Source organism: Hemiscyllium ocellatum, chromosome X, assembly GCF_020745735.1.
Source record: "Hemiscyllium ocellatum isolate sHemOce1 chromosome X, sHemOce1.pat.X.cur, whole genome shotgun sequence".
NCBI classification, from domain to species: Eukaryota; Metazoa; Chordata; class Chondrichthyes; order Orectolobiformes; family Hemiscylliidae; genus Hemiscyllium; species Hemiscyllium ocellatum.
In genome coordinates, this window is record NC_083453.1 from 14,359,473 (window position 1) to 14,371,584 (window position 12,112).

Genomic DNA, 12,112 nt, shown 5'->3' on the forward strand with positions numbered 1-12,112 from the left:
AAGATGAAGCATGGGACGAGGCAAGTAAATACACTGACACAAGGTTCCAAATTTCTGAGAATACAGACATCCATTATGTAGGATACAAAGATAAAAGCTATTTCAATCCCATATTTGTGAAATGTGTCCTCACTACCTCTACTTTACCTGCAAGACTGCATTTATTAACAGCAAGTCATCTGTTGGTTTCCATCGTCCAAGATCTTTTGTGACTTGAAGTGGCTGCTTGCTTTTCTTCAACCTCTTGGCAATGCTACTGGGAGCTGATGGCACTGTAGTAGATTTTGATATCTGCTATAAGAATCATAGAGCAATATTAAAACATTAACCAAATACATGGCTTGGATAGGATATTTTTACAACCAGTGCTTTACCAACCCATTGGGGAACAAACAATTTAGTTACCAGCTTAAAGTTTTCTTCTACACATGGATTTTGTGATAAAATTCAGAAAATACATCATATTTCAGTGAATAAGGAAAAGATACACAAGAAGTTAAAAACGAAACTCAAATCAATACAAGTTGCAATAAAACATAGAAAAATGCTGGAAATATTGAGCAGGTCAGCCAACATCCAAAAGAGTGAAAATAAATCACAATTCAAACTGGCAGATCAGAGGCTGGGAAATGAGGCATGTAACTCACCTCCCAACTCGCCAATGCCTGTCCACCATCTACAAGGAACAAATTTTCAGTGCCAGCCTCCTTTGATTCATCAGTTAGAGCGTGATCCTTGATACAATCAGCAAGTACCGGGAATTGCAGCATGGAGCTACAAATCAGAGGCTTCAAAAAATAGATCGGAAAATGACACAAGGCAGTATCACCACTGAAGGATTCAAGACAATGCCAAACTTTGGGAATAAGGTCAGGCAGTTTATGACTGTTCCCAGTCCAATTGCATCTTTGCCTTGCATCACACCCCAATTCCACTGCTAGACAGCACATGCAGTAGTGCGCTATTCAGCATTTACTCAATGCATCACACTATTTGGAGCTGAACAGGTCCCAATGAAAATAACTCACTGTAAGCAAAGCTTCCAACGTTGCAGAGGTGTGGAATTGGGACTGACCGGGTTGCTTGAACAAGAGGTCCTGGGCTGAACAGCCTCCTCTTATGTCATAGGGACTCTGCTTAACCAAGCAATGAGGTGTGTGTGGGAAATGAACCACTCAGTAAATTCAAAAAACATTAACCCATTAACTAATTGTCTAAAGAGCACAGACAGAAAAAAGGAAAACACTGCTGATGGTGGAAACCCAACTAAGAACCAATTAAGCTGGAAATGGAAGCACATAGCAGTTCATCAGCTTCTGACAAAGAAAAGGGACAGGTCAATAAAAAGGATCTGGCCAACCATTAATCTCCCCTTTGTTTTCTCAAATGCTGATGGATCTACTGTGTATTTCCAGCATTTTGTTGAGTTTTGTTTTCTTGTATAGTTATATACTTTTCTCTTCTCATTGGATGATGGTTCACTGCCAGAGTATCGCCCAGGTTCCATCCCCGTTGGACCCTTTGCCCGAGTGGAAGATTTAGCGAGGCTGCTCTCAACTAGCTCATCATCAAACTTCTTGCGTTTTATGGATCTGGAAAACGGAACAATGTAAGAATGGTCAGTCAGTGGTGCAAAAGAAAATGACAGAACAACATGGCTAAGTAAGAATAGGAAGCAAACCCTGACTGTTCCAGATGCAGAGATTAAAATCTGAACTATTGCTAAAGAAAGCAATTGCTCCCAACTTAAAATTTAGGCCTGGAGATCTCAATAACACATTGTGATCTTGACCAATCACTTGAACTCAGATTTGAGTTTAAATCCAGTCCAAATTGATGGAGTGAAGGTTCTCTTTGTTAAGATGGAAACATCAAAATATTTGAGGGTAAGGAGGATGACACAAAGCACATGGTGCCAATGCTGGAGTGCAACATGTTTGCATTTGAGGTAGTCTCATCCCAACCCCAAGAGGGTGAATCTCCAGCACAAAACTGCTCACATTGCGGTCATTACAAACTGTACTAAACAAACTGTCAAGAACAGTGGAACTGGGAACGGAACATTCACACTGTTCATTCACCAGCCTTCCTCACCATTCTATGTCCAAACACAGGAATGCCAAAACAATAATATGCTTCAATGCGTGGCACAGACATCTGTCTTTGCAGGGAAGATGACTTTTTGTCAAATAAACTCCTCACAATGTTGAAACTTTACCGTGCTACACCACCATCATTGCTTCTTGGGCCTCTAAAGATAAACCTCCACCACACACAAATAGCCACTAACCCACACAGCTTTATACCCAAGGCAATAATTAGCACTTGAGAAACGCACTCACTTCACATTTCTGTCATTTGACTTTTGCTGGATACATGGACAGCAAGTTCAAACAGGATCAGGCTTTGTTGTGATGCCCTTTATGGGTCAAGGAATCCAACAGTCACATCCACAAAGAACATTTGCTTAAGCAAAGTACCAAAGGGGTGCTAACACCATGCTCAGCAGACAGGAGATTAGCAAAATAAATTAGGAGTAATTTGAAAAACACACACACACGTACTAGCACAAAAACTAGCCACAAAGCATCTAATATGGCTACTCATCAGTGGCACTTCTCATCCTGTTAAACAATATGAATCCTAAAATCCAGGTCTTAAATGCATGACATCTGTATTCCCTCCACAATTTGCACATGGCCCATTAATACAATCACCATTACAATTTATCTGTTTAAAGATGAACTTTAAAGAATCACAAACTTTATGATAGGTCAATGAAAGCATCATTTAAATTGCAGTTAAATAAAGTAGTGTGGCACAGTCCACCAGAAGGCTTGAACTGTGTGTTGGCAGTTGCCACTGTCAGAGAATTGACTAGCACCAGCGAAAGAAACAACTGCAGAGAAAGAGAGATGACTCCTTCCTTTCCCACCTAACAAGCAGTTTTGGAAAGCTTGTGAACAACAATCAGAGGAGCATGGAAGGACGTCACTCAACAAAGGGAGATCCAAACAGTAGAAAATCAGTCAAAAAGTAATTCTGAAATCATTTCATCAACTCAGTTTACTCAGCCAAATGTGTATGAAAATACAGGTGATGGAAAGACGGAACACCAAGCAACATGCTTTCAAAGTGGAGGGGTGGTCAGAGCTTCTGAGAGTTTGAAACACTTGACAAATTCTCAAGTTAAATCCCCCAGTGTAGTTACTGGTTACAGCATGCAGGCTCTGTTCAGCTCAATGTAGCCAGCCCTGTATCAAAGGGGTCTATCCATGCAGAATCATTTGAATATCACAGATCCTTATTTGATAGTCCAGTTATACTGTGAAAAAGGTCTTAAATAACAAATGCTTTGTTTTTGTTGGCAATCCTGTGGTGTATACTAGTTCACCTATACACCTCACTAGATGCAGAACATCTTCTTCCAAGCTGTCTTCAATTCCCTGTCTTTGGGAGGTAAGGTGCAACCAACAACAAAGATAAATGGCCACCCCTACCACCATGAGCCACTGTCAAACATCTGACTGCCATTTGCAAATGAATGAGCATTTACAATCTTGCTTTGTTTTTGCCAGTACCAACACTCAGAGCTCCACCCCACACCATAAATAAAATTCAGAATATCGAGTGGGACAGGCGATGAATATTGCAGAGAACCATTTCAAGTAGAAGTGGCACTGTCATATAAATGACATGTAAATAAAAGGCTGTAAGCGAGCTGAACAGACAGCATTTCCACCCCTGCATTACCTGGATGAGCTTCTGCGTTTGGGAAGTAGGCTGAAAGCTTGAGTTGCGGTGCGTTTCTGTGCCGAGGGGGACTGGGCCCCATCGGATCTCCCCACAGACCCTGTCGACATAAGCCTTGTCCCAATAGTACCCAATGTACACTGCTGATCGGCTTCATAAAGAAAAAGAGCATTGCTTATTATTTCATGTAAAAACAAATGAGTTTTACCATCCATGTGATCTAACATATAAGCAGCAAGATTGAATTACTCACTTTAATGCTGTGACTCTATCTGACTTGTAATATCGCCCCTAAAGTACACACTGTCTACATTGATTGATAACTAGCAAGCCTATTAACTGAAGTAATTTTAGCCTTTCCTTCACAAGAAATGCATTTTCTCACATCTTTCTTGCATTATCTCCTGAGTGCTCAGGTATAAATCAATAGATATTACATACCACTGTCGCTTCGCCCCCAAGTGGCCTTTATTTGGGACAGCAAGGGGCAACATACAACTTGTTGACAGGATGCATGGGACCCAAAAAATTACAATCAACCTCAATCACATTTTTACCATCTTCCAGCAGCAGGGATCTCAAACACAAATCCTGACAGTGTTTCCTTTCTCTAGTCAAGTACCACCTCTTCCAGCACCTCTACTGAGACCCAAGCCAAAAAGCTATTGCAGCACACAGCAGAGACTGAATCTGGGAGTGACTGGTGGATTACATTTTTTGAGAAAGAAGGTCAGAATGGATTTTTTAAATACTTTATTCACGGGACATGGGGTATTTAAGCGTCCATTTCCAATTACCTTCAAGAAGATTATGGTGAGCTACCTTCTTAAAATGCTGCAGTCTAGGAGGCGTAGGAACACCTACAGTGCTGTTATAGAGTTCCAGAATTTTACCCAATAATGGTGAGGGAAAAGCAATACAGTCCGAAGTCAGGTACATGGCTTAGAAGGGAACTCAGTGGTGTTTTGATTTATCTGCTTTGTCCTTCTAGGAAGTAGAGATGATGATTTGGAAGATACTTTTGAAAGAGCCTTATAAGTTGCCGCAGTGCCGCCCAATTATACATTGAAAATGTATAAGTGTGGGCGGCACAGTGGCACAGTGGTTAGCACTGCTGCCTCACAGCGCCAGAGACCCGGGTTCAATTCCCGACTCAGGCGACTGACCGTGTGGAGTTTGCACATTCTACCCGTGTCTGCGTGGGTTTCCTCCGGTTTCCTCCCACAGTCCAAAGATGTGCGGGTCAGGTGAATTGGCCATGCTAAATTGCCCGTAGTGTTAGGTAAGGGGTAAATGTAGGGGTATGGGTGGGTTTCGCTTTGGTGGGTCAGTGTGGACTTGTTGGGCCGAAGGGCCTGTTTCCACACTGTAAGTCTAATCTAATCTTGCAGATGGTAAAAATGGCTGCCTCTGTGCATTTAGTGGGGGGAGTGAACATGGATTTTGGTGGATGATTATGTAACAAGCAGGCTGCTGTGAACTAAGTTAAAAATCACATAACACCAGGTTATAGTCCAACAGGTTTAATTGAAAGCACTAGCTTTCGGAGCACCACATCTTCATCAGATGGTTGTGGAATACACAATTGTAAGACACAGAATTTATAGCAAAAGTTTAGTGTGATGTAACTGAAATTATACATAAGGTATTTTTCAATGTATAATTTCAGTTACATCACACTGTAAACTTTTGCTATAAATTCTGTGCCTTACAATTGTGTCCTCCACAACCACCTGATGAAGGAGCAGCGCTCCAAAAGCTAGCGCTTCCAATTAAACCTGTTGGACTATAACCTGGTGTTGTGTGATTTTTAACTTTGTACACCCCAGTCCAACACCGGCATCTCCAAATCATGTTGTGAACTGAATGGCATCATACTCTTGAATGCTGTTGGAGCTGCACTTATCCAGACAAACTGGGAGTATCTCATCATACTCCTGACTTGTGCCTTAGGAACATCGTGAAGGAGGAGTGGGCTATTCAACTGTTCGAGCCTGTTGTCATTCAATGAGATTACGGTCGATCTGTGGCTGAACTCCATACCTGCCTTTAGCTCATATCCCTTAATACCTTTGCTTAACAAAACAAATCTCAGATTTAAAATTAACAACTAATCTAGCATCAACTGCTGCTGGTGGAAGAGAGTTCCAAACCTCTACCATTCTCTGTGTGTAGAAGTGCTTGCTAATAACTCTCCTGAATGGTCTGGCCCTAATTCTCAGACTATGTCCCTTAGTTCTAGAATCCCCAACCAGAGGAAATAGTTTATCTTAATCTACCCTGTCTTTTCCTGTTAATATCTTGAAGACTTCAATCAGATCACCCCTTAAGCTTCTAAATTCTAGAGTGTAGATGATCAACAAACCTTGGGGAATCAGAAGATCAGTTATTCCTCTCTCAATTCCGAGCTTCCAACCTGCATTTGCAGCCATAGTATTGATATGCTTGGGCCAGTTCAGTTTCTGAACGATGGTAATTCCCAGGATGTTAAAGTGGAAGATCCAGAAATGGCACTGGTTAGATATTTTCTTATTGGATATGGTCATTGCCCAGCACTTCCATGGTGCAAATATTACTTGCCACTTATAAGCTAAGCCTGGATCTGTTCCAGATCTGACTGTGCATGGACACAAGCTAGTTCAGTATCAGATATTCTGCAAATGGTACTGAACATTTTGCAAACATCCCTGTTTCTGACCTTATAATGGAGGGAATTTGTAACTCTTCAGATATCAAAGCAGTTCATGTCCAAATGTTACAAGACCCAGATAAAATTCAGGTTTAGTTTAAAATGTGTGCTGTCTACAAGATGCACTGCAACAGCTCAGCAAGTCTCCTTTGACAGTACCTTCCAAACCCATGACTTCTACCATCTAAAAGGAGAAGGGTAGCAGATACATGAGAACACCACCACCTGCAAGTTTCCTTCCAAGCCACTCACCATCCTGCTTTGGAACTATAATGTCATTCCTTCACTGTCACTGTCCCGAACTTCCTTCCTAATAGCACTGTGAGACTGCAGTGGTTCAAGGAGGCAGCCCAAGTGCCTTCTCCAGGGCAATTCGGGATGGGCAATAAATGCAAGCCTAACTTTCGATGCCCACATCCCTTTAATGAATAAAAAAGCTTTTGAGATTCATGCAACTAAAATGCAGGAGGGGGAGAAATCACAATCTTCCACAATGCACACAGAAACTTATTTGTTATTTTTCAACAGCACACAACTGTGAAAACTCACAGTTCAGATTGTCACTTGATTACCTCATTTGTTAAATTCCTCTTTCACGAATCCACTATTATTACGCCTACACATGCAAACACTGCAGTTCTGAAGATGGGGAAAGAGCTGCAGATGTCTAAGCTTTAGAAAGGGCACAGAAGAGATTTACTGAAATTATAACAGAACAGAGGGACCTTAACTGTTTGGAAAGACTGCAAAAGGTGGGGTCGCTCTCCTTACAGCAGACTTGATCAAGGTGTTCAAAATCACAAACAGCTTTGTTTGAATAAATACATAATAGAAGCATTGGTAACCAGAGGACATAAATATAAGATGATTGACAAAAGAACCAGAAGCAACTTGAGCAAACTTTCTTTAAAATAAGCACCAAGCTCCAGAGAATACAATACCTTTATCTAAATTTCTTCCTTCCAGAGAGCTATTCTGGCCAACCAAGGCAGAATTGCTCATCATCCGTGGCAACGTGATACTAGCAAAGTCACTGTACGAGGCTTTCCATGCAAAGGTATCTCAGTAATCAAAAGTTTGTAGATCTGGAAAACAAATTTAAAACTGGTATCAATTCTCCAGCAGTTAAGCTTGCTTCCCTTCGATTTTGAGTTCAGTCAGGCTCAACTTCTGAGCTCTACAAATACCTGACTAAAATAACCTCAATTTTACACAATAATTTATACTTCTGACTTGTATTTTATGTTTCAGCTATACTACTGGTGGTTGGGCAGCTGATTGGCGATGCAGAGTGATGCCAATAATACGGATTCAAGTCTCACACCAGCTAATGTCACCACAAAGGACTCTCCTTCTCAACCTCTCCCTTCACATAAGGCATGGTGACCCTCAGGTTAAACCGTCACTAGTTGTCTTTCTCTAAGAAGAGAACGGCTCTATGATCTTCCAGGACTGCAGTGATTTTACGTTTACTAGAGGTACCAGTCACAAACAGCTGAAGATATATTGTTAACTGTTGTTCTGCACTGTGCAAAATTTAATGAGAAGGAGCTGAATACATGTATTTTGACCATCCTACAGAGCACTTTCAAATGGGACAGCATGGCCAAAGGCCCTATTTTCAACAATATTGAAAAAGTATATATCGAGTCATAGAGATGTACAGCATGGAAACAGACCCTTCGGTCCAACCCGTCCATGCCAACCAGTTATCCCAACCCAATCTAGTCCCACCTGCCAGCACCCAGCCCATATCCCTCCAAACCCTTCCTATTCATATACCCATCCAAATGCCTCTTAAATGTTGCAACTGTACTAGCCTCCACCACTTCCTCTGGTAGCTCATTCCATACATGTACTACCCTCTAAACAAATTTATTAAAAATAATTTAGAACTGGCCAGGAACAGATTAGGTCATTCAAGTAATAAAATTGCAGATCACAGAAATTAACAGGAAGAGATTTTATTGATGGTGTTAATTACACTGGTTCGTTAAAAGGCATAATTCTCCAGAATTGTTTAGGTTTTGCAAGGGAGCAATATAAACTATAAACAACGTGCAGCCTTTTTTTTTGAAGTGTCGCACTCAAGTCCCTATGTGCACAAGACTCTGACCTTTGACTCTAGAACTGTACTGCACCTTTCTAATCTATGTGAAAGTAGTTAACTTTTGAAGTCTTAACCTCGACTTGCTCACTGTCACACAAGTATGCTTCCTCCAGGTTCACTGGGTCAGTTCTGCAACTGTAACCTTTTTCCTCCCCCCCCCACCTCAATCAGCCATGGAATCACTAGCCCTTGGCCTTTTCTTACAGAAGGAGCAATTTGCTCAAGGTAGCGGAGTGCAATCGTTCTTTCACAAATGGGAAAGGCTCAAAATTCCCAAGAAAATAAAATGCAGAGGAAATTTATTTTGCTCCCACAAGTTTGGTTGACAGGGTTACCCCTTTTTTTTATATCTGCCACTGAATCCATGCAAATGGCTATGGCTAAGGCTAAATTTGTTGAAAACTAACAAGGACGATGCATTGTATAAAACATAAACGCTGTTGGGTCAAATAGTCTATTTATAAATGTTATACGATTCGATGTGAAAAGGTTGATTTTAGTAGCACTAAGTTACCAACACAAATTTACAGCAGTTCTTCAGAGATGTTTTATCAGATTTGATCCCCCTTTTGCTTGGATGATGTATTGCTTCAATTAGTGCTGCTGAGTCATGTGAAAATAATATTTTGCAAGAATGAGACATTCATTTGCAAATTTCACACACAATGGTATGGGGAACTAAACTGTGAATAAAAGCAATTTTAAAACATAACAAACCTTTCATTCTGTTGCTGTTTATTCTGCTTATTAACAGCAAGGAATTACTCAGTTCTTTATATCTCTCCCCTCACCACCACCTTCCCCCCCCAATCAAAAAAAAACACAGAAGGTGCCTTGGCTCCCCTAGCACCAGAAGTACTCTCTGACTTGCCTCTGAGGAGGCTCAAGGTTCACAATAAGACTTTAGTACCTGGGTTTAAGATTATGATTCAGTTTTGATGGCTGGCTGAAGAAAACTGCACAACATGAAGGGGTCAAAAGGGGTAAAGGAGAGGTGCAACTGGAAGCATATCAGTCTCCATATGGACCCCACTAAGATAAAGACCAAAGATAAATCCTTTCTGGAATTGGGAGGGAACACCACCAATACCAGAAGAGACTGTCAGATGCTTTGGCTTCAATCAGATGGTTAGAAACAAAACCTGACAGGCTACCAAGCTGGACAACAAAAAGATGTTGGAGGAAGATGGTTTAGTCAACTGTTTCAATAACCAAAGATTTGGAGAAAAACAACAAAAGATAATTCCTCCATGACAGTTATCATGACAGATTTGAGACTTTTATAAGGGCTGGACTGTGGTGTACAGAAAGTGTGGGAAGACTCGGATCTGTTAATTTAAGAATCTGGTTAAAGGTAAAACATTAGGAAACATGATTGATGTTTACATAGAAAAGGACCACAGTTCAAGAACAAAGAGCAGAGGACATAGGAAGTAGAGTAAGCTATTCAGCTCTTCAATGAGATGACAACTGATCTCCTACTCAACATCCCTTGATGTTTGTAAATATGTCAAAATCTATCAATCCAAGTCTTTAGCATACTCAATAACTGAGCCCCCACAGCTCTCTGGGCTTGAGAATTCACAATTCTGAGTGAAGAAATTCCTCTTCATCTCAGTTCCTCATTCAGAGAAAATTTTCTTTCTTGTATCAATGGTGTCAAACCCTGACAAAATATTGACATTTCAATGTGATCACCTCCCACTCTTCTGAAGGCCAGAGAATATAGGCCCAACCCATTTTATTCATCATCACAGGATAACTCCTACATCTCAAGAATTAGTCTAGCAATACTTCACTGTACTCCCTCCATAGCAAGTATGTCTTTCCTTAGGCAAGATTAAAACTGCACACAAAACTTCATGTGTGATTTCATAAAAACTCTATATAATTACTGTAAGACATCTTTATTTCTATACTAAACCCTCTTGCAATAAAAGCCAATATGCCATTTGCCTTCTAGGGTGCTCATGTGATATAGGTGTAGTATCCCCCACCTCTGGGCCAAAAGATCTGGATTCAAATGCCACCTGCTCCAGAGCTGCATCATAATATATCTGAAAGAGTTGCTTAAAAATATATACCATCCACCTTCTTAAATCACTTGCTATACTTTCATAGTATTGGATCGGATTGAGACATATAAGATTATGAAAGGATTGGACACTCTGGCATCAGGAAACATGTTTCCACTGATGGGTGAGTGCCAAACCAGAGGACCCAGCTTAAAAATACAGGGTAGACCATTTAGGACAGATATGAGGAGAAACTTCTTCACCCAGAGAGTGGTGGGTGTGTGGAATGCTCTCAGAGGGCAGTGGAGGCCCAGTCTCTGGATTCATTTAAGAAAGAGTTGGATAGAGCTCTCAAAGATAGTGGAATCAAGGGTTATGGAGATAAGGCAGGAAGCAGATACTGATTAGGAATAATCAGCCATGATCATATTGAATGGCGGTGCAGGCTCAAAGGGCTGAATGGCCTTCTCCTGCACCTATTGTCTATTGTCATAGTATATTTCAGTGACACATGAAAGAAAGCACCCAAGTCCTTTTGAAGTTCAACATTTAAGAAAGGATCGGTGTTTCTAATGCTCCTACCAAAGTGGGTCACCTCATTACTCTACATTGCAATCCCCAAATCCGCCCCAAATCCTGCCGCTCTACCTCTCTTGATTCCCTTGAAATATCTTTGCATTCACAAATCGCACATGCACCCAGTTTAGTCATTTGCAAATTTAGTAATATTATATTTGATTCCCACATCTAAAATCAGTAATAGCTAAGCCTTAAAATTTGAGTATAGTGCAGTAACTTTGCGGAGTGGAAAAAGAAGAGCTGAAATTGGAAAGTAAAGCACACAACGTTCATCGTTGTCTGTTTAATACAGACACTGACCCTGAAAGTTGCTCAAAGACAACTAGAGGTCCAAGCAGATCCGCAGCCTGAAGCGTGTTATTTGTTTCCACCATAACCACTCACTTTAGCATAGAGAAAAATTAACATTAGACATTAGCCCCTTTAAAATAAATACCACAGATATCTATTTCCCCGAAAATCCCATACCTTTATTCATTTACACTAAGCTCCCGCTGCTTATCGCTTGATCCAGGCCCCAAACTTAACCGAAGCGATACACAAAGACTTCCGGGTTACAGCAATCAGTTTTGCAGCATTCTTTTCTTTTGACAATTTATTTCGATCTAAATATATTACGGAAGGGCCAGGCATATTATACGTTTATAATAATTTTCAAATAGATTAAAAGTGTATCCAAAATTATTAAATACGCCATTTCCGGGTCAGCCGGATTTGTCCGTTTAGGCGGGTCCCGGAGTCTCTTTAAATTGTAAACATGTTGCTATGTGCAGTATTTGCTGCTGTTATTCAGAGGTACGAAGCATGTAATCAGTTTATAGAAGGATTCAGATATAGGAGAGCATTTTGGCCATCCTCCCTGTGCTAGGTCTTTGAAAACGATATCCAATTAATCTCATTCCCTTGTTTACTACAAAGTTAAAAATTATACAACGCCAGGTTACAGTTCAACAGGCTTATTTGGAA

General features: G+C 40.7%; 1 protein-coding gene across 3 annotated transcripts in view; it reads right to left on the reverse strand.

The window, feature by feature from the left end:
• mcrs1 (microspherule protein 1) overlaps nt 1-11,691 on the reverse strand; it is a 33,330-nt gene extending 21,639 nt beyond the window's left edge. Inside the window, exons 1-5 of one of the 3 annotated variants that reach the window (XM_060821166.1) lie at nt 11,615-11,691; nt 7,384-7,527; nt 3,754-3,904; nt 1,454-1,592; nt 148-291 (exon numbers count right to left, since the gene is read on the reverse strand). In XM_060821166.1, the coding sequence (XP_060677149.1) occupies nt 148-291; nt 1,454-1,592; nt 3,754-3,904; nt 7,384-7,447 (498 nt within the window). In that variant the 5' untranslated portion in view covers nt 7,448-7,527; nt 11,615-11,691. Of the gene's footprint in view, nt 1-147; nt 295-647; nt 739-1,453; nt 1,593-3,753; nt 3,905-7,383; nt 7,528-11,614 lie in introns of those variants that run through there. The other 2 variants (XM_060821165.1, XM_060821167.1) reach the window with 2 other exon arrangements.
• Nucleotides 11,692-12,112: the final 421 nt, after the last annotated feature.